Genomic DNA, 22,476 nt, shown 5'->3' on the forward strand with positions numbered 1-22,476 from the left:
CGACGATATCAAGTAAATCGAAAATTACAATGTATTACTGTTGATGGCAGGGAAAGTTGTATGCGCTAGCTAACATGCAACCAAAAATAAACATTACCTTTACAAAGTTTTTTTGCCATCGTACATTAGTAGCGATTTCTAACTTTTTTTAATTTATTTTTTTACTTAACACTTGTATGTTGATTGTTTAATAAAAAAAAGTTTTGGTAGACTTAGCAAATGTACAATTATTGCAAATTGAATTATGGGCTGTTTCTGGCCCTGGAGTGAACAGAATTGTACACTCGCACACTTGATCTCAAACTAGGGCTGAGGGGCTTACATGCTGACCAAACCGGACATGTGTGTGCACCATCGCACGCACGTTGATTTTGTTCACCCACACCAGAAGGGATCAGGGCACGCAGGTTGAAATATCAAAACAAACTCTGAACCAATTATATGATCAAATCAAATTTTATTTGTCACATACACATGGTTATATTATATATTATATTATATGATTTTGGGTAAGGTCAAAAAGCATTAAACATTTATGGCAATTTAGCTAGCTAGCTAATTTGTCCTGGCATAGAAATATTGTGTTATTTTAGCTAAAATGCACAAGGTCCTCTTCTCTGACAATTAATCCACAGATAAAACGGTAAACCAAATTAGTTTTTTGTCATTTCTCTTCCTTCCTTCAGGCTTCTTTTTCTTCTTTGGACTTTATATGGGGGTTGGCAACCAACTTTACAGCATTACTACAACCTACTGGAGTATTTTCCTAAGTTAATCTTTCAATCACCCACGTGGGTATATTCTCCTGAAAACCAATGAGGAGATGGCACGTGGGTATATGCTCCTAAAAACCAATGAGGATATGGGAGAGGCTGGACCTGCAGGCGTTGGGCATCAAAAATAGAACCAATTTCTGTTTTAGCGCCTGGCCACGCAGATGCTCGCTGGGGCGCACGAACAGTGTGGGTGCAATAATTTGAATAACATGTATGTGTACATTTTATTTTGCAATGCTCGCACACGCAACGCGAGCAGTGTCATCAACATGATATGTTGCCAACTTCCCTTGCTTGGCTAATTGTTTGGACTGACAGCAAAGATGGCCACGGGGATTCCACCAAGGGCATAAGGCCAGGGTAAGTGGAGGAGGGGTGTGTCTTTTATGAGTTTGAAACGCAGCCAATAACTAGGTTGTTTGTTTCATAGGAAAGTCCAATGCCGCTCTGCACACTGTCTCAAGTAATACGATTAAATGCTATACTTTCACTATAGCAGGCTAGCAAGGGCAGAGATGCTGCACTGATTTTATAAGGCAGCACTGTGTTCCTGATAGAGACCTTTACCTACAGATAGACAGACCATTGGAGGTACTGTGTTCTGTCTCTGGAAGTATACCATTCAATCTGAGTTAAACAATAATCAACCATCTGCTATGTTTATTTTGAGTTTCCGATAATTCATTAAAAACACATATTTCCTTCTGAATTTGTTGGATGTATAACTTTAGCATTACTTGTTAATGTTTATCTATTCTTGGTTTGATACCTGGAAAATAAATGGAAGTGTCCCCCCCCCCACTGTCAAGCTTAATTTTAGTTTTAACCAGTAACAGTGGGTTTCTGTGAAAGGGTAATGGTTCATTGTCATGCAGTCATCAAACAGATTCTCATAGTGTTGTTTCAAGTCTAATTCTCACCCCATTTTTTTTTCTTACAAAATGACCTCATGTTAGGGGAAATGTAATCATGTCAAAGCAATTATTTTAGCCTGCTGAGTTCATCTGGAAATAGCTGGAGGCTATCTAGATTCATTGGCCCCTTGACATTTTGTTTGGTTTCAGGTTATCTCATTTCTTTCTTACAGTATGTTGTTACCCAGGTTTCTGAAGAAAGAAAACACTGTATAATAGTTACATTTGCATATGAATTACCTTGTTTTTCTTCATGTAGTGCATCCTATCACATGCCGACATCTAACAGACCAGGTTTTCATTCCGCCCAGGGACCTCCCTGACCCCTCAGTCTCAGTGTCCTGACCGGTGCCTCTGGAGCTGCTCTCCCTTACTGTTACAATGGCCGTGCACACTCTGCCTTGTTTTGTGTATAGAAACCAATGACTACTCAGTGACATTCCTACCTCCCCTGTGTTACAAGGTATTAGCTAAACCCCTTAAACAAAGACTGTCCTCCTGCTAAACTTGAGCCCCACTGTGGACACCATGTGAAATGTGTATTTGACAAGAAATGGGAGACCTTGTAGGCTTAAGGTCATCACAGCCGCCAAAACAAAATGAGCAGATTGAAAACCTACAGCTCTTCAGCTTGATTTTCTGCAGTTTTCTCTAGGATCATTCTGGATCCATTGAAAGCTCCTAGATAGACACACTACACTGAACCACCGTAACAACCTTTTCCACTGATCCCCTTTAAAGTAATTTATGATGACGCGACATTAAAGATTTGCACAAATGGTATTGAGTCTTCTTCTTTTTTCCTTGTCTTCCACAGCGATCATAAATGTAATCGAGCTGTACAACAATGTCACATTCAAATCACACTGCAGCTTTACCGAGCTTTCAGATGTATGCTTCTGTCCTCACTCTAAGAGTGTAGAATCCCTCCACACTGGGATTTAAAGGAATGAGTGCATTAAATGACAGCCCTGGGGCACTCGCTGTGTGGCTGTGAGAGTCATAGAGGAAGACGCAGGATCTATTTAAATTCAATTGGATTCCAGGAGTAAACACTGTAATCACACGTACCAACACCGAGTCTGTTTGACAGCTTTAATGTTTCACTTTATCACGCTCACTGAAGCCTTCATTTTTGTCGACTTGGTTAAATGTGTCTTGGTTTTTACAAACCACTAGCCCGTGGCTGCGTTCTGCGATGGCTCTCATCACAATGCTTGACTACATCTTTCTCAGTGACCATGGAAATCTATCTTGAAAAGCTGTATAAATGGATACAGTCTATTTTCTATCATTGTATACGAATGTAATACTATACAATTATTTACTCAACATTCGAACTGTATATTGATATGAGTATTGTTACTGCTTTCTAAGGTGTGATAGCTGTGTGGACATAAGCAGTGTAACATCAATTCATTTATTAATGTAAGAGCTCTAAGTGTTCTAAGGGCAGTTACATTGACCTTGTTATTGAAGCGTTCCTCTCACCCTCAGTAACAGGCAGGGACTATGTGTGGCTGGCTTATACAAATATTTATATATATTTTTCTCTCTCTCTGGCTCCCACAGAAACCCCCCTGAAAGGAGAGGATGTTCTAGGAGACAAATCGTTTTCTGACTCGTCCCTGTTTGCCCACTGGGGTCAGGAGCTGAGCGCTGACAGCCGCAGGGTGGCCCTGAAGATGTTCCAGTACTACGGATACAACGGCTACCTCAGCGACCGCCTCTCCCTGGACAGAGCCATCCCAGACCTCAGACCTGATGGGTACGCTGAGCTAACTGAATAGAGCACAGAGAACCACTGAGAATATCACCCACTTAAACTTCTGCTGTCCCCCATCCAAGTCATACCAGTAGCCCAGGGGCTAACAGGACCTTCATATCCAGACTGTCTGATTTCACTATGGTCTTACTATAACACACTAGTTGTGATCGTTTTGGATACAGACTATACGGAAGAGCACGCATTAGAGACTCCACTTGTTTGACTGTGTAGAGAGCATAAAAAAAGCTGCCTAGTGGGTTTTCATGTTGAGAATATGCCTTTGCATTTGACTCAAGCCTTCACTGTTTTGACAGGCAACAGGGGAGGAAAGTGTTACTTCAAAACAGCGAGGTGCAATTTTATCTCCCATGATTACCAACTCTTGTCTACCCAGTAGGAGCATAAAAGACCCTCGCTCCCCCTCTGTCTATCTGTGGTTCTCACACTATAAAGTTACATTGTGAAAAGTGTCATCTTATCCCATTGTTTGCTTCACAGATGCTTTTATCTGGATCAAACTGAAAAACACATTGTATTGTTGCTGTCACATCTGCTGTTGCGTTTGGAGGTCTGCCAGGGACATTAACATAACAGCCACCTCAACATTGAGACTACAAATTGCCGAAGTGTCTGAGAAACAGACAAATCTTTTTAATATAGCTAGAATGTTATTGCTATGAATGTCCACTTCTCTAAATCAGGTCCCTTCTTTCCACACTCTGCTCACAATAGGTCTGTTTTCTCCCCAGGTGTAAAAACATCACGTATCCATCTAACCTCCCTCAAGTTAGCATTGTGTTTATCTTTGTGAACGAGGCCTTGTCCGTCATCCTGCGTTCCATCCACTCTGCCATGCACAGGACCCCCTCCCACCTCCTCAAAGAGATCATCCTGGTTGACGACAACAGTGACAACGGTGAGCATCATTAGACTATAGAACTGAAATGACCCATGATGAAAGTGTATTGCAACAAAGTGGTTTTGTCTGAAGCAGCTGTAACTTGCCCATATTTTGTTTGATTGTTTGCCTTTTCCTTTGAGAACTTGAGCAGTGGTACTTTTCTTTCGCTCTGGGCCTTGGCTCTGTTGGTCTCCAGTTTCTGTGGGAATCTTCTAGTTTTAGTAATTACCCCTTTGTTTCCTGTAGACTATCTCTAATCTAGCTCTTTAATGTCCTTAATTATGGGCTGTGCTCACTGGATTTAAAGGATAGGTGAAAGAATACTAATTAGCAGGAAAAGCAGGGAGATCTGCCTGATGGTAGATTACCATCCAGAGGTAATTAAGTATTTTGAATTGTATTATGGCCTCCCAGCTGTGTGAGTCCACTGGTTCTGAGCTCTGTCTCAAACTGCCTGGTTTAAAACACCAGCTGATCATATGGAGTCTCACCACAAGCAGTCTTTTAAACAGTGCAGCCGTATCGATGAGCGGCCTGTGACTGGTGTGGAGGGGAAGGCTGATTAAAGATGAAGCCAGCTGTGAGATGTAGGCAAACCTCCTGCTGTTGTAGAGTTTGTGCAGGACGACATCACTAAAAGTCAATAATGCCAGCTATCAGTTGGTGCAGACTGCTGATTGGAAAGAATGCTGTTGGGTGGGTCAGTGGGTTGGGTCAGCCAGAAGAACCTCATACTATCCCTGCTGGGATAAGAACTAATATAAAGATATCCCTCTTTCTCTTTCCTTTTCTCCCTCGTCTCTTTTCTCCTCTCTATCCTGCTGTGCACTCAACCTCCTGCACCCTTCTGCTAATCCATAGGTACCTGAGGCACACTGTATTGCCTCTGCGAGTTGACAGCCTCCTGGGACAGTCCATTATTACCTGGGTATGGGGGATAGGCTGAGTGCCCCTGTATGGAGATGCCATCTGTTTCCCCCCTAAGTGAGGTGAAATTCCAAAGGTTGTTGCCATCCTCTCTCAGCTCAAGTGGATTACCGTGTCCCATGGAGTCTTTGATTTTATCACGTAATTGGGAGGCAGAGAGCCGCCCCTGAGGTCCCTCAGGAAAGCTAGTCACGCTGTGACATTTTACTAATGGCATTGCAACCTGTTTGCCAGGGCATTCTGTCAGATTCACTCTGATAGATTTACCCTTATCATTATCGTCATGATTTCTAATCTTATCTCTACTAAACGTTGTCAGTCTGTTGACCCATGGTGCTGCCGAGGCCGTTTCAGGGGGTCACCATCTAGCTGCGGTCCTCCAGCACCAGGAGCATCATAATGGGAATCTCTGTCTGCAGAGCGAGTTCACCTCCACCTCCACTCAGCATTAGCATGCAGGAGACACTGTGACCGTTGAGGGGAAGAAGGGCCAATTTGCCTGGCTGATTGGATGATGTACCCTGCCTGAGGAAGACATGTCTCCATGCCACAGGGACTCTGACAGGTGTCCAATCATCTGACTGATTGGAGGAAGGATTTGGATTGGCTGCCAATGACTCCTCAGTGTTTCAACATTGAGCAACACACTACTGTATTTAAGGATAATTGTAAACCGCAGAACTTATATTGCTTGGAATGTTGTCAGTCCTTAGTTGAACCTGTGATCTTGTGTATTTCTCTATTCAAATTAGCATGAGGTCATCTGACAGGGTTGTATCACAGAGTGAGTTTCTAAATGATTATCATTACGAACAGGCAATGAGAACCCCTTAGGTACATCCTAACAGACAGAGTAGAATATTGAGGGTGTCATGCCTTGTTATCCAGCTACTCTCCATTGCAGGGAGAAAGGCCTTATATCACAGGGCAAGAAGCATGAAGGAGGATCCATCTATGTCCATCTACTCTCTCTGTCGTTCTCTGGTTCCTCATCTTCTCTCAGACTCCATACATCAGTCCTCTCTCTCTTTCACACTCTCTCTCTCTCTCTCTCTCGCGCTTTCTTTTCTCTTTCCCTAGCTCTGTCGGTCTGGGCGGAGTGACGAGGATTTGTTCATGTATTACATTCACAGCCCTGACAGAGTTTCCAACCCAGGCTCATTTTGAGTGATGGATGGCAGCCTCTGTGTCTCGCCAACTCCCAGCTTTTAGCTACAGTACATACAGAAACTTTGACTCAACAACAAGGATTGGATCCATCCCCCCTGGATTATAAACTCCTCAACGGTGCCCAATTTAGAAAGACACAACTTGAATATAGGAAATGGCTTAACAGTGAGTTCCAAAAGTATTGGGAGAGTGACAAATTTGTTGTTGTTGTTTTGGCTCTGTACTCCAGCACTTTGGATTTTAAATAATACAATGACTATAAGGTTAAAGTGTCGGCTTTAATTTGCGGGTTAATTTGAGGGTATTGTCATCAGCTTACTACACAAGCTGACAGTCTGCACTTGAACCTCACGGTCATTTTATCATTTCAAATCCAAAGTGCTAGAGTACAGAGCCAAAGCAACAACAGTCAGTCCCAATACTTTTGGAGCTCACTGTATATCATCACCTATTCATTATGCTTCTTATACAGACATAGGATCTTAATTTGAGCCAGTTTGCTACAGCAAGAAAATAATCCTGCAGCTACAGGAAATGTGAATTATGATGTGTATTGTAATTAATTTATATTTTGTAGGAGTTAATACATTTTTCGTAAGCGAAATTTCAGACTTGATTTTTCTAAGTGGAAATTACAAACTTCAGAAGACTTTTAAACCTCAACACTTTTAAAGGAAAGGTATCCTGCAACAGGGTGATCAAATTAAGATCCTACATCTGTACTGTGCATTTGCTTTTATAGCAACCTATAATGTCCATGATTCTGCAGTTGTATTCATTAGCTTTTTCCACAAATTTACAAAACAGAATATTTATCAAAGGAACTTTGAATCTATGTGAAAAACAATTTGCACTTGATGACTAACTGTAGGACTGTGCCCATTCCATTCAAACATGAGGATTTCATAGGGAGCTTCAGTTGGGGTATCAGTCATAAAAGATTGATATTCTTGGTCATCAGCCGTTCCCAGTGTAATGAACGTCTAACTCCATGTGCTTTATTATGATTCATTAGAAACCATTACACTTCATCATTCTTTTTCTCAATTCACACACATCTGAATCTCTTAAGTCATTTGTTTTATACAATTAATAATTAAGGCGGCTGATGAAACGTCATCAGCACGTGCCCTTAAGGTGCCAATTGCTTTCCTGAAGAGACAGATAAAGGGAATGATCTGAACAGAGAATGCCGTTTAGCTACTCCCCATTCCATCACTGAACTGATATGTGCCACTCTGAAAGCATTAACGCAATTTGTGAAACATCTAGCAGCTTGTAACCAACGCTCATTTTCTGAAATAGAACAGCCCCACCATTCACAGCACGTCCAGTTGGGCTATTGAACTTTCCCTAAAGATCGATGAGGGACAAATTTTGCTCAAGGATAAACAAAACGCTAGTGCGCTCAGCCAAAAATAACTATTTCAAGGGCAAGGTGTTGTGCTTCAAGGCAGCAAACAAGGTTCTCTCAGAACACGATCTACTTGACCTGAACTGGGACTGCATGGTGCTGGAGTGGTTATCAGAATTAAATGTACCATTGTATTATAAAATAATCTAATTCAGTCATGTACTTTTTTTTCAAATTCTGTTTCATGTATTATATTTGCTGAAAAATGTATCTTAGGTCTAGTAGAGATCTCATGTGCTTTTTTTATTCAGTGAGATTCTAATAGTACCTGGATAACCGGGAAACCTAATGAGAATATGTGGTGGTTGTTCGATGTTTTAGTGAATGTTAGGAGAACATTCCAAGGATATTTCATCAAAAACATTTTGAATTAATGCTTTTGGGATGTTATCATCCGAATGTTCCCAGTTTGCTGGAACGCTACAAATGCTTTCTCAAAGGTTCTTCAGTCGATCTCGGTGGAGCGCAATCCCCATAGCGTTGTGTTGTAATGAGTGTACTGACTGAAAAGGGAACCACCCAGAAAATGTAGGCAGGGAGGCCTTCTGTCCCTTTCTCTGTGGATCCATTAGTGTTTACAGTAAGTCATTACTCCCAGGTGGACTGTTTTAGTATGGTGAAATGTGTGATTATTGGATTATGGCTGCCAGCCATACACAGCACAGTAGTTGTAGTGCTTAGGGGTCCCTCTGTTCCTGGCCTGTAGTCATACCATCTGGTGTACATTGTGAGAGATGACTGATAGCACGTCAGATGCAACCAAGCAGGTGCCTGGTGGGGGTGTGCAGAGTCATTTACCACATCTTTCGACTTTATAATTATGCAGCAGAACGCTGAGACTTGAACAAGGGCACGTTGGAAGAGTATCTTCATACTGTCAGCATTTTTCTGGAAGTTTACACAACACAGCTCATTAAAGTGTATTTAATATTCTTTGTAATTGACTGAAACCTTTGGATTGGCTGGCATTTCATTGGCTGCTATTCCCCAATGTGTGATTACTCTGAATGTAAAGATTTCCTGTCCTGTAGAGTGAATTGTAATGTTTCAGGTTAAGTCAGTGGTACCTCAGTTGTTTCACCTGCGTGGTCACTGGAACTATCTGTCCGCTGACGTCAGTTGATATCAGGTGGTTGACCTTGTGTTTCCTTCAGTTGGAGTCTTGGCTTGACATGTTGATTAATAAGATTACACATTTGAAAAATGGAACCAAACCACATTATACTCTTGAATAAGGCAACAGTTCACAAGCATGTGCAGTCAAGTTGGGCCAGTAACCGAAAGGCTGCCGGTTCAACTCGAGCCGGTAAGGTGGAAAAAGCAAAGCAGTTAACCCCCCAGCAAAAACAGCTCCCCCGGGCACCGATGATGTGGACATTGGTTAAGGCAACTCCCCCCCCCCCCTCCCTCTCCCCCTTGCACCTCTCCGATTCAGTTGTGCAGCTGACTAGGTATCCCCTTTCCCTACACATTGCATTTTAGCTTCAAGACATAAGCACAGTTGGTAAAAGTATGTCTTTATCAAGTAACTTTAGCCTATCAAAAGTGAAAGTTTAGGACTACTACCCCCCCTCTCATACGAATATAAAAGTACAGTAGGTCTACCTTAAGTCAGGCTTCATTTGTATCAATATCTTGCAAATAATTTGGTCTACATGTGGGAAAATGGCTCTATGGTATCACGTTTCAGGTAAGGCCCAGATGCAGACAGTGTCGAAGTAACAAAAATATATTACTAGTACAGGGGGCTTGCAAAACGACCGGTCAAGGGCAGGCAGAGGTCAGTAATCCAGATAGGGTGCAAAAGGTCCAGAATGGCAGGCAGTCTCAGGGTCACAGCAGGCAGGGGTCAATAATCCAGTGTTGTGTGGCAAGGTACAGAATGGCAGGCAGGGTCAGGGTAGGCAAAATGATCAAAACATGGAAAAACTAGAAAAGAGGAACGAGAACAGCCAGGCGCAAGAGGGAAAACGCTGGTAGGTTTCACAAAACTGGCAACAGACAGCGAACACAGGTATAAATACACTGGGGAAGATTGGTGACACCTGGAGGGGGGTGGAGATGAGCACAAAGACAGGTGGGACAGAACAGGGTGTGACACAGGGCAGTTTAGGACTTTAATGTTGAATTGCTGTTTGGATTGAATGTAAATCATTTTATTTGTTGTGTTTGAAGCTGTAATGTTGATTCTGTAATTTGGTTTTATTTGTATTTAATTTGTACTGATCATTTTGAGTTGTTGTACTGCTGACCCAGTTTCATTTACAATGATTCCCCTGAAATATATATATATATATGACGTTACCGCTTCGTTTCCCCTGACCAGCCCAGATTTAGGCTATCTGCAGCTGGTGTTGTTCTAGGCTGTAGTTGATAAGCATGAAGCGCAGATTAATTGCGCAAGAGTTGGAAAATCATGAGGCATATCTATGCATTTCTTTTTTGGGGTGGTGGGTATGGGGTCCATATAAAACAGCTCATCGCAACTCCCCAGTGAATTTGCTTATATAGTATACTCACGTTTTCAGTCATAATTGTCGATGGATGGATGGATGGCTGGATGGATGGCGTCACTATAGTCCCGGGTTCGAATCAAGGCTGTATCACATCCGGCCCTGATTGGGAGTCCGATAGTGCGGCACATGATTGGCCCACCATCGTCCGGGTTTGGCCGGGGTAGGCTGTCATTGTAAATAAGAATTTGTTCTTAACTGACTTGCCTAGTTAAATAAAAAATGTGTCTCTGCTTGACACTCACCATTAAGTAGATTGGGTGTAAGGCCCTGCTATAGACTAGTGTCCTGTCCAAGGGGTTTACTTGTACATCAAGCTGCCTCATGCTACAGGAGAGCTCCTACAGTGCCTTGCGAAAGTATTCGGCCCCCTTGAACTTTGCGACCTTTTGCCACATTTCAGGTTTCAAACATAAAGATATAAAACTGTATTTATTTGTGAAGAATCAACAACAAGTGGGACACAATCATGAAGTGGAACGACATTTATTGGATATTTCAAACTTTTTTAACAAATCAAAAACTGAACAATTGGGTGTGCAAAATTATTCCGCACCTTTACTGTCAGTGCAGCAAACTCTCTCCAGAAGTTCAGTGAGGATCTCTGAATGATCCAATGTTGACCTAAATGACTAATGATGATCAATACAATCCACCTGTGGGTAATTAAGTCTCCGTATAAATGCACCTGCACTGTGATAGTCTCAGAGGTCCGTTAAAAGCACAGAGAGCATCTTGAAGAACAAGGAACACACGAGGCAGGTCTGAGATACTGTTGTGAAGAAGTTTAAAGCCGGATTTGGATACAAAAAAATTTCCCAAGCTTTAAACATCCCAAGGAGCACTGTGCAAGCGATAATATTGAAATGGAAGGAGTATCAGACCACTGCAAATCTACCAAGACCTGGCCGTCCCTCTAAACTTTCAGCTCATACAAGGAGAAGACTAATCAGAGATGCAGCCAAGAGGCCCATGATCACTCTGGATGAACTGCAGAGATCTACAGCTGAGGTGGGAGACTCTGTCCATAGGACAACAATCAGTCGTATATTGCACAAATCTGGCCTTTATGGAAGAGTGGCAAGAAGAAAGCCATTTCTTAAAGATATCCATAAAAAGTGTTGTTTAAAGTTTGCCACAAGCCACCTGGGAGACACACCAAACATGTGGAAGAAGGTGCTCTGGTCAGATGAAAGCAAAATTGAACTTTTTGGCAACAATGCAAAACGTTATGTTTGGCCTAAAAGCACCACAGCTCATCACCCTGAACACACCATCCCCACTGTCAAACATGGTGGTGGCAGCATCATGGTTTGGGCCTGCTTTTCTTCAGCAGGGACAGGGAAGATGGTTAAAATTGATGGGAAGATGGATGGAGCCAAATACAGGACCATTCTGGAAGAAAACCTGATGGAGTCTGCAAAAGACCTGAGACTGGGACGGAGATTTGTCTTCCAACAAGACAATGATCCAAAACATAAAGCAAAATCTACAATGGAATGGTTCAAAAATAAACATATCCAGGTGTTAGAAAAAACTCAATAAAATCAATCTCAAATATTAGGAAAATGTCTATACATTTTAGCTGTTTCAGAAGTATTGCTCTAGGAGTGTTGGGCTGAACAAAGAAATTCTGTTCACACTGCCTTGCTTCAAGAGGGGCAACTGTCGGGTGAGCGTTGTGCGCTCCCTCTGAAGGTAGATGTAGAATGTTTGCAAGTTCACATTATTAAAAACAGTATAGCCAAGGGTATTCTCTCAACCTCTAGAGAATCTGTCATGGTGTGAAAAGGGTCAAGTTGCCTCCACCACTCCTGCTAATTGGGCAACTTCTTTGTAACTTTTTTTGTTTGAGTGATGGAAATGTTGTGTGCATATGACGAGGACTCAATGTATTTTGAAAGATGAGATTGAGGATTATAATAAATACTGCTTTGATGTCATACAAGCAAGCCAAATGTGCACTTCACATTTCCATATCATAAAACTCATGTAATATACAGTGGTTTATGATCAGTTGCAAGATGCCATGGTATTATACACTGGGCTGTCCTAAACAGAATGAGCCTATGTTTGTTGTATTGTGAATACATTTTTTTCCAGAGACTACACAGAATGGAGTCATGCACTTATGACTCCAGTCTATGCGCACACAAATGACAATCTGCTTCTCTGAATTGCCTTGTGAAAGCCTAACACTGTAAGATCATATTTTATAATTTAGCTAGTCATGCTGGCAATAGAACAAGCTTTTAAATTATGCCCACCCTAACTCAGCTTCTGATTTGTAATGGATTGTTTTTGAATTGAGTAAACAACAGCACTATTTGTGTGATGGCGGGGATGCAGGTCTGTGTTCCAAACAAAACAACTACAAGTGTGCTTGCTCTCGTTCCTCAACAGCACATCTAGGAGAGCAATAAAAAGCACCTTGTAGTTGAAGACTCTTCTTTGAGTCATAAAAGTGCATTGAAATAACTTAGGAACTGTGCAGACTTTGGAGAGGTGTGTGTGTGTGTGTGTGTGTGTGTGGCCATTTTGAGACCCCAGATAGACCTCTTACTCAAACCCTTGTAATTATGTTGCATCTACCCCAAATTTCCTATGAATATTCTTATCATATTACTGAATGTATCCAGACTATTTACAGATTTTGTTATTAACAAATGCGGCAAAAAGTCCAGTAAATAAAATCAACAGTGTAATGTTTGGATTGAGTCTTGTGTCAGGTGAACTGTTGTGTCCTCACCTTTAGTGGCTAACACTAATTTCCCCATAATCTCCAAATTGTTCCCTTTTAATTGCTACCATGGTTATGCATACAGTATGCTTTCAATGTTTCTTCTGTAAGAAACATTTTAATTTAGCCCTATAGGCCAATGCCCATAAGTGTAAGGGGTTAGAGAAAAACAGTCTTTGGTTGACCTCTATAGCAACACTTTCCAAGCCGTGGCACTGCCACCATCTTTATTTAGGCCCATTCATTTCCATAAACCTACAGTTTGTGTGACTCAAGCCTAATGTTGAACTGATGATGTAGTGACTTCTTGGTTTGTCGAAAAGTTAAATACTGTACTGAGGCCAAAAGCACCAACTGTGCCCAATTCCTGCTTTTACTTTCACTCTTTTGATAGAATTGCGGTTTGATTCTTCAGGATTGCAATATCCCCTCATGCACAGCGAGCCCTATGGAGCCCTACAACTGGAGGCAAGTTCTTTGGTCTAGTGATCAAAGCAGTGGAGCATGAGTGCTTTTGGCTGCCTCCCCCTACCCTTAAATACCCCAAGATGGATAAGATGGAGTCTATTGGGTATGGTGTAGGCTATGTATCACCAGTAGCCTTTCTTACTTACCTCAGCAGAGATTGAGGAAACTCAAGGTTTGTGTGCATATGTGTGTTTGCGTGTGTGTGTGCCTAATCATGTGTGTTTGCGTGCATTCATGCCTTGTGTCTGTGTGTCTCCTTTTTAGATGAGCTGAAGGAGAAGCTACAGGACTTTGTGTCTGAGACCAACAGCCAGCGTCCCGGCTTCATCAAGGTGGTGCGCCATGAGAAACAGGAGGGTCTGATCCGCTCCAGGGTGAGTGGGTGGAGGGCGGCCACCGCTCCGGTTGTGGCCCTGTTCGACGCCCACGTGGAGTTCAACATAGGCTGGTGAGTCACATGACATACACACACACACAGTACATTAACACACTTCCTTACACTGATTTGTGAAGCATATGGGTTCTCAGCTACAGCACTCTATGGCCATGCTCAAAGCCACATTTGATCTAATATTTTCTTTTATATACAAAAATAAAAATAATCACCTTTATTTAAGCAGGTAGGCCAGTTGAGAAAAAGTTCTCATTTGCAACTGCGACCAGACCAAGACGAAGCAAACCAGTGCAACAAAAACAACAGAGTTACACATGGGATAAACAGTCGTACAGTCAATAACAAAATAGAAAAATCTGTATACAGTGTATGGAAATGAAGTAAGGTAATAAATAGGCCAATAGTGCTGAAATATTTACAATTTAGCAATTTACACTGGAGTGATGTCTGTGCAGATTAGGATGTGCAAGAAGAAATACTGGTGGGCAAAAGAGCAGAAACAAATATGAGGTAGGTAGGTGGTTGGTTGGGCTATTTACAGATGGGCTGTGTACAGCTGCAGCGATCGGTGAGCTGCTGTGACACGTAAAGTTAGTTAGGGAGATATGTCTCCAACTTCAGTGATTTTTTTCTTTTCTTTTTTTCTTTTTTTTTGAAATATTTTTTTGTATTATTATTATTTTTTGCAATTCGTTCCAGTCATTGGCAGCAGAGAACTGTAAGGGAAGGCGGCCAAAGCAGGTGTTGGCTTTGGGGATGACCAGTGAAATATACCTGCTGGAGCGCGTGCTACGGGTGGGTGTTGCTATGGTGACCAGTGAGCTGAGATAAGGCAGAGCTTTACCTAGCAAAGTCTTATAGATGACCTGAAGCCAGTGGGTTTGGCGACGACTATGTAACGAGGACCAGCCAACGAGAGCATACAGGTCGCAGTGGTGGGTAGTATATGGGGCTTTGGTGACAAAACGTATGGCACTGTGATAGACTGCATCCAATTTGCTGAGTAGAGTGTTGGAGGCTATTTTGTAAATGACATGGCCGAAGTCAAGGATCGGTAGGATGGTCAGTTTTATGAGGGTATGTTTGGCACCGTGTGTGGAGGCGGCTTTGTTGCGAAATAGGAAGCTGATTCTAGATTTCATTTTGGATTGGAGATGCTTAATGTGAGTCTGGAAGGAGAGTTTACAGTCTAGCCAGACACCTAGGTATTTATAGTTGTCCACATATTCTAAGCTGGAACCGTCCAGAGTAGTGATGCTAGTCGGGCAGGCGGGTGCGGGCAGCGATCGGTTGAAGAGCATGCATTTCATTTTACTTTTGCCTCCTGAGGTATAGCTAAGAGTTGCCAGTGTGGTGGCATGACATGTCTATGATGACAGTGTGGCAAGAAGTGTGTGAGGCCTACTGTAGGCCCTACACATACCTCCCTGGGGTACAACGATCATTGCTCTGACAAGAGTTCTCATACCGTTGAATTGTGGTCTCAACAGCCTGACCCAAATCTGTCAGGGCTGTTTGAACAGCATCCAAAATATTTCTGTTTTTAATCTGTGCTGATTCGGTATTAAACCTACATAGCACAAATGGCATCCCTCAGGAATGCTTTTACGTAGATGTGCACTTGTTTCAGTCTGAATATTTGGCAGGTGTGCCTACGCACATGGTTTGTTCAGAATACAATCGATTCATTTTCCAAATCAGCTTCTACAAACTAATCTGTTTTTAGTGTCACACACTAGATGGGTGCAGTAAAATGTGTTGTTTTACAGGGCCAGCCACAGTAGTACAGCATCCCTGGAGCAAACTAGGGATAAATGACTTGCTCAAATGCACATCAACAGATTGTTCACTTTCTTGGCTCAACTATTGGAACCAGCAACCTTTGGTTTACTGGCCCAATGCTATAACCGCTAGGCTACCTGCCACCCTGTCTCTACTTGTAACTATTGGTATGTAGCTAATCCAAGCCTTTACTGAGCATGATTGCACAACTATTGTATACTGTTTGCATCGTTTTTTTGTGCTCATTTGGAGAAGTGAATCATTAACACATCTATGCTCTATTCTCACATTTTTTTTCCCCAGTGGCTTAAACTTTACATATATACATTTTAGTAATTTAGCACACGCTCCTATCCAGAGCGACTTATAATTAGTGCATTCATCTTACGCTAGCTGGGTGAGACAACCACATATTACAGTCATCGCAAATACATTTTTCCTCTAAAGTAGTTATCAGTAAAGTCAGTGCTAGTAAAATAATACAAATTTTTATATTTTACATTTTTGGACCCTTAGTTACAATGGACCCTGGATCTTTTTTACGGGTTGTTACAGAAAGTTAATTGCAGAGTTTTTATTTATTGCACATGGTCCTCATTTGCATGTGTAGGGTAGGTAATTGAGCTTCTCATGTACTCAAACTTAATTGCATTCTACTATGTGTTTGAAGGGCTGAGCCTGTTCTCATGAGAATTCAGGAGGACAGAACACGCATAATCTCTCCGTCGTTTGATAACATCAAATACGACACGTTTGAGATTGAAGAGTACCCACTGTCTGCTCAGGGCTTCGATTGGGAGCTCTGGTGCCGCTACCTCAACCCACCCAAGTCCTGGTGGCACCAGGCCAACAACAGTGCTCCAATTAGGTAGGTAGAAATATTATTAATATTAAATATTATTAACTTATTAATATAGATTCTTTCAGCTCTTCTGTATGCAGGCAGACTGTATGCAGGCAGACTGCGATGGTTGCGTTGTTTCATAACACCTGTTAAAACATGCATGTGTTTTCTGATTTACAAGGCAAATGCATACATACAGTATACATGCCAATTAAGTATCCAGGTGTATGAGAATATACTGTAAGTAATGGGAACACAGTATTATTTTGATATATACATTTTTATTTGGGGTAACAATTTGTACAAATGAAAGAATACAGTATTTAAGTACAAGATACCGAGAGGATGACACATGAAAGCGTAAAAACACGTATTTCCTCTTGTAGGACAACAACAGGATATAACACATTGAAATATACATTGATTGATTTAATTTGTTCATGCCTCCAAGTTATTATTTTTTTTTTAGTTCAGCAAAGTATCCAGTAGGTCGACTAACACATGTAAATACATGTTGTATCTATTCCATGTGTGATGGTGTAGGAGCCCTTCTCTGATTGGCTGCTTCGTGGTGGACAGGCTGTACTTTGAGGAGATTGGCCTGCTTGACGAGGGGATGGAGGTGTATGGGGGCGAGAACGTGGAGCTGGGCGTCAGGGTGAGTAATAACGCCACATCCAGCAGGCACAGGGCATTGTTCATTTAGGTAATGGCTCTGATCCTGGAGAATTAACAACAATAATAATCCACACTGTTTTTGGCAGCCCTACCTTTTTATGTAAAGTGTCCTCTGGCTCAAAGCGTTGTGCGGTCTGTAATTAGAACACATTAACAATGTATAGTAAGAGGACTAGGAGGAGTTATACCACCCCAAACTCATTTACATTGTTTTCTATTTCAGTCTTTAAAGGCCCCCTTATTCCCTAGCAAAGAAAAATGTCAGATTTAAATCAACACCTTTTATACACTTCAAAGCCTGCTTTGGGTTGTGCCAGTTATATTTCTTTGTGTTAATCTTACGTCATATTTCCAGACTGTCGAGCAAACCTCCAGTCAAGTATATTCCCTGTACGTGTGAGTGATGGTCCATTCCCCTGCCTCAGCTCTGTCTCCGAGGCAGACTCGGCGTGATCTCAGCAGTACAATGAGCAGATGGGCCAGAGGAGGCACGACTTCCCCAGGGAGGTCTAATAATAACCCTGCTATACTCACTGTACACATACAGCCACGAAAACGGCAATCAACTCCAACAATAACACCCAGAGACGGGACAAACAGTCTTCTTCCAGCTGTACCTTTTAGATGACAGTAGAGAGAGAGAGAGAGAGAGAGTTGATGCCAAAGTGGGGAAATATCCATCCTCTGTAATGACAGGAAAGAGGAGGGAGATTAGTCCCACAAGTCATTTTCCTCCAAAAAATTACATGCTTTTAAGATTTGGGGCTTGATAATGGCCCTGCTGATTGCTTTCTGCTGAAAATGTTGGTGATTTTTATCACTTACATAATACATCAGTGTCCTGCATACTGCTATGTACAAACAGTTGATGAATAATTTCAGGTAAATACCTCTAAAAATAAAGACAAAGGAAATCTGTGCCTCCAGATGTGCTGCTTGAACCCCGTGCTGTTTTAATGGCTGGGGTGTGTATCTGGACTGAGTCCTATAGGAAGTGACCCCTGGTCCTTGGATGGAGGGTTAATGTGGCGTAGCTTGCAGCCCTTGTCTGTGTCCTGGATGTGTGGACTGATGGGAGGCATTGGTCTGACAGAAGGAGATGCAGTGAATTGAGAGCTGCAGGACTGGAGCCCATAGATTCCCTGGAACTGATCCCAGATCAGCAAGCGCACTGAGCTCCATCAGGGCCGGCCTCGTGCACCATATTGGTCCTGCCTGCAGACCACCTGCCTACACACATTCGGGCTGACAGCAGAACAGCGCCAAGGGACATTCACAGAGATACTCACACACAAGGCCAACACTGCTGCACAGCGCAGGTGACCTCTCTGGTCTAGGCTTGGGCTTAATCTGTAGGGGGATGTCCTGTGTGTATCAGGATGACAGCTGCACCATGTTCACATTCTGTCACTGGAAGAAAATATACAAGGATCATGAAATGTCATATGAATGGCATTTACAATGAATGGTGTTCATTTATTTACTGTATGTGTCAGTCTTAACGTAATCGTCCCCTGTGTGCTGCTTTAGCTTGCAGAATGTGTTGCTAGGGAATGGAAATAGAGGAGCTCAAGGGTACAACATGTTTCTGTCCTTTCTGATGAAAAACCCAGCTGTAGACGGCGTCCAAATCTAAATTATTTTTCTGAAGGTTAATCCCTCAAATTTAATTTGGTAATAAAGCAGAAATGTACTTTGTTGTGCTAGATGGTGAGAATTAGGGTTTAAAATTTTACTGATATTTTACATATGTTCAATCCTGAGCATAAATCACTTTTCACCCAGGTAACCTGGATTTTCCCGTCAAAACCGGGTGTCATTCAAAAGCATTATAAAGTATATAAATTGGCCTATGTCTGGATTTGATTAGAGCTTTGATCAGAGAATTCAAGCCTGAGCCATTAAATCAATTTTATGAGCCCTACATTAAAGACATTTAATGAGCCCATGCCCCAAAAAAAAACAAATGAGTGTGCCGTTCAGTTTCTTGGCAATTTCTCGCATGGAATAGCCATCATTTCTCTGAACAAGAATAGACTGACAAGTTTCAGAAGAAAGTTCTTTGTCACTGCACAAATGCTGATGCTCCAGATACTCAACTTGTCTAAAGAAGGGCAATTTTATTGCTTCTTTAATTAGAGCAACAGTTTTCAGCTGTGCTAACATAATTGCAAAAGGGTTTTTTAATGATCAATTAGCCTTTTAAAATGATAAACTTGGATAAGCTAACACAACGTGCCATTGGAACACGGGAGTGATGGTTGCTGATAATGGTCCTATGTATGTTTATGTAGATATTCCATAAATGATCTGCTGTTTCCAGCTACACTAGTCATTTACAACAATAACAATGTCTACACTGTATTTATGATCAATTGTACAGTGGGGCAAAAAAGTATTTAGTCAGCCACCAATTGTGCAAGTTCTCCCACTTAAAAAGATGAGGCCTGTAATTTTCATCATAGGTACACTTCAACTATGACAGACAAAATGAGAAAAAAAATCCAGAAAATAACATTATAGGATTTTTTATTAATTTATTTGCAAATTATGGTGGAAAAAAAAAAAAAAAAAAAGTATGTTTGTCACCTACAAACAAGCAAGACTTCTGACTTCCGCCATATTGTGTTCACTCTTCTGACTGCTATATTTAACATTCAGCAAACGAGCTTTTGTCCCTCTTTGAATAGTCTATTGGTATAAGAAAAGCTAATCCAGCAAACTATTCTAGTCTAGATTTTACTGCATGGAACTCCAAGAGCTAAGGAGCATTTTTTAAGGAGAGACCAGCGAGCACAGGTACGTGTGTATCGCGCAAGAGACGGACACTATAAGTTAGAAGCTTATTATGCATGACCCATCATTAATTAGCTAAATATAAGGCTAATACTGCATTGAATGTATTACCCAAAGATGTAGGCTATGACATCTTCGGAAAGTATTCAGACCCCTTGATTTTTTTCCACGTTTTGTTAGGTTACAGCTTTTTTCTAAAAAAAATAATTTTTTAAATCCTCATCAATCTACACACAGTACTCCATAATGCAAAAAAAGATTTTTAGAAATGTTTGCTAATTTAAAAAAATTATAAAACTGAAATATCACATTTTCATAAGTATTCAGACCCTTTATGCACCTAGGCAGGGATTACAGCCTCGAGTCGTCTTGGGTATGACGCTTCAAGCTTGGCACACCTGTATTTGGGGAGTTTCTCCTATTATTCTCTGCAGATCCTTTCAAGCTCTGTCAGGTTGGATGGGGAGTGTCACTGCACAGCTATTTTCAGGTCTCTTCAGAGATGTTCAAGTCCGGGCTCTGGCTGGGCCACTCAAGGACATTCAGAGACTTGTCCTGAAGCCACTCCTGTGTTGTCTTGGCTGTGTGCTTAGGGTTGTTGTCCTGTTGGAAGCTGAACCTTCGCTCTGGAGCAGGTTTTCATCAAGGATCTATCTGTACTTTGACTCCATTCATCTTTCCCTTGATCCCGACTAGTCTCCCAGTCCCTGCTGCTGAAAAACATCCCCACAGCATAATGCTACCACCACCATGCTTCACCGTAGGGATGGTGCCAAGTTTCCTCCAGATGTGACACTTGGTATTCAGGCCAAAGAGTTCAATCTTGGTTTCATCAGACCAGGGAATCTTGTTTCTCATGGTCTGGGATTCTTTAGGTCCCTTTTCGCAAACTCCAAGCGGGCTGTCATGTGGCTTCCGTCTGGCCATTCTTCCATAAAGACCTGATTGGTGGAGTGCTGCGGAGATGGTTGTCCTTATTGAAGGTTCTCCCAACAGAGATATTCTGGAGCTCTGTCAGCGTGACCATCGGGTTCTTGGTCCCCTCCCTGACCAAGGCCCTTCTCCCCCAATTGCTCAGTTTGGCCATGTGGCCAGCTCTAGAAAGACCCTTAGGGGTTCCAAACTTCTTCCATTTAAAAAGGATGGAGGCCACTGTGTTCTTGGGGACCTTCAATGCTGCAGACATTTTTTGGTGCCCTTCCCAGATCTGTGCCTCGACACAATCCTGTCTCGGAGCTTTACGGACAATTCCTTCGACCTCATGCCTTGGCTTTTCAACTGGGGGACCTTATACAGACAGGCGTGTGCCTTTCCAAATCATGTCCAATCAATTGAATTTACTACAGTGGACTCCAATCAAGTTGTAGAAGCATCTCAAGGATGATCAATGGAAACAGCATGCATGTGAGGTCAATTTCAAGTCTCATAGCAAAGGGTCTGAATACTTATGTAAATTAGGGTATTTGTTGTTTTTATTATTACTTTGCAAAAAAAATCTAAAACCTGTTTTTACTTTGTCGTTATGGGGTATTGTGGGTAGATTAATGAGGAAAACCTGTGTTTATCAATTTTAGAATAAGGTTGTCTTAAACAAAATGTGTAAATAGTCAAAGGGTCTGAATACTTTCCTGATGCACTGTAGATATATTAAATATATGTGTGTGTGTATATATATATATATATATCTAACAGAATTAGCTACTATATTTTGGATGCGATTTGAAGCCTGGTGGAGATGTATAAATTAGACACGCATTCAGTTTCTATATTGCTGTAGCATAGACTATGCAGCAGCAACTGTAGGCCTTCCTGTCATAAGAAAAAAAGTTGTGTTGAAATGATAGCGTGTCTCACAATGCGTGTAGACCTGTCTGTCCACACCCTGAGTGTTGATTTACCATGCAGAGGCCGTAGAGAAAGCAGGTTTAGACATTGCATATCATTTAACAGTTCCATTTCATGCTGTTCACATGAATTATTTATTATAATTCACCGGTAACCGGGTTCCCGCCATTCAACCCCATTGAGAATGTATGGCTTTGCATACATATTCTTTAATAACACCTGCACATTTAGGAACATCAACACATACTGCACAGAATGAATATTAATGTAGCCTATGTGTAATTTACTGAACATCAGGTAAAAACAAAAAGTTAAGTTCCCATAGGCTTTGGACTGTTTTACTATATTAGTTATTGTAGGCAGGAAATATTCCATAGATTCCAAAGGCACTCACACGCTGTATGTTGTGAACTGCTCCGTTCAACATCCTATTCACAATGTTGACGCAATAAGCCAATGGCTGGAAAACTGTCATAACACACCCTCTGTGTATACACAGTATACACAGCTCCTGTATCATGAAATGCAATCTTGACATGTAGGAGA

The 22,476-nt window shown here is 41.7% G+C and overlaps 1 protein-coding gene across 1 annotated transcript in view; it reads left to right on the top strand.

The window, feature by feature from the left end:
- Nucleotides 1-22,476, top strand: part of LOC135548408 (polypeptide N-acetylgalactosaminyltransferase 18-like) — an 81,851-nt gene that overhangs the window by 38,172 nt on the left and 21,203 nt on the right. Inside the window, exons 2-6 of the mRNA XM_064977994.1 lie at nucleotides 3,263-3,458; nucleotides 4,208-4,374; nucleotides 13,856-14,039; nucleotides 16,438-16,635; nucleotides 17,155-17,269. Coding sequence (XP_064834066.1) covers nucleotides 3,263-3,458; nucleotides 4,208-4,374; nucleotides 13,856-14,039; nucleotides 16,438-16,635; nucleotides 17,155-17,269 — 860 coding nt within the window. The remainder of the gene's footprint in view (nucleotides 1-3,262; nucleotides 3,459-4,207; nucleotides 4,375-13,855; nucleotides 14,040-16,437; nucleotides 16,636-17,154; nucleotides 17,270-22,476) is intronic.

The sequence above is a fragment of the Oncorhynchus masou genome, chromosome 1 (genome assembly GCF_036934945.1).
Source record: "Oncorhynchus masou masou isolate Uvic2021 chromosome 1, UVic_Omas_1.1, whole genome shotgun sequence".
NCBI classification, from domain to species: Eukaryota; Metazoa; Chordata; class Actinopteri; order Salmoniformes; family Salmonidae; genus Oncorhynchus; species Oncorhynchus masou.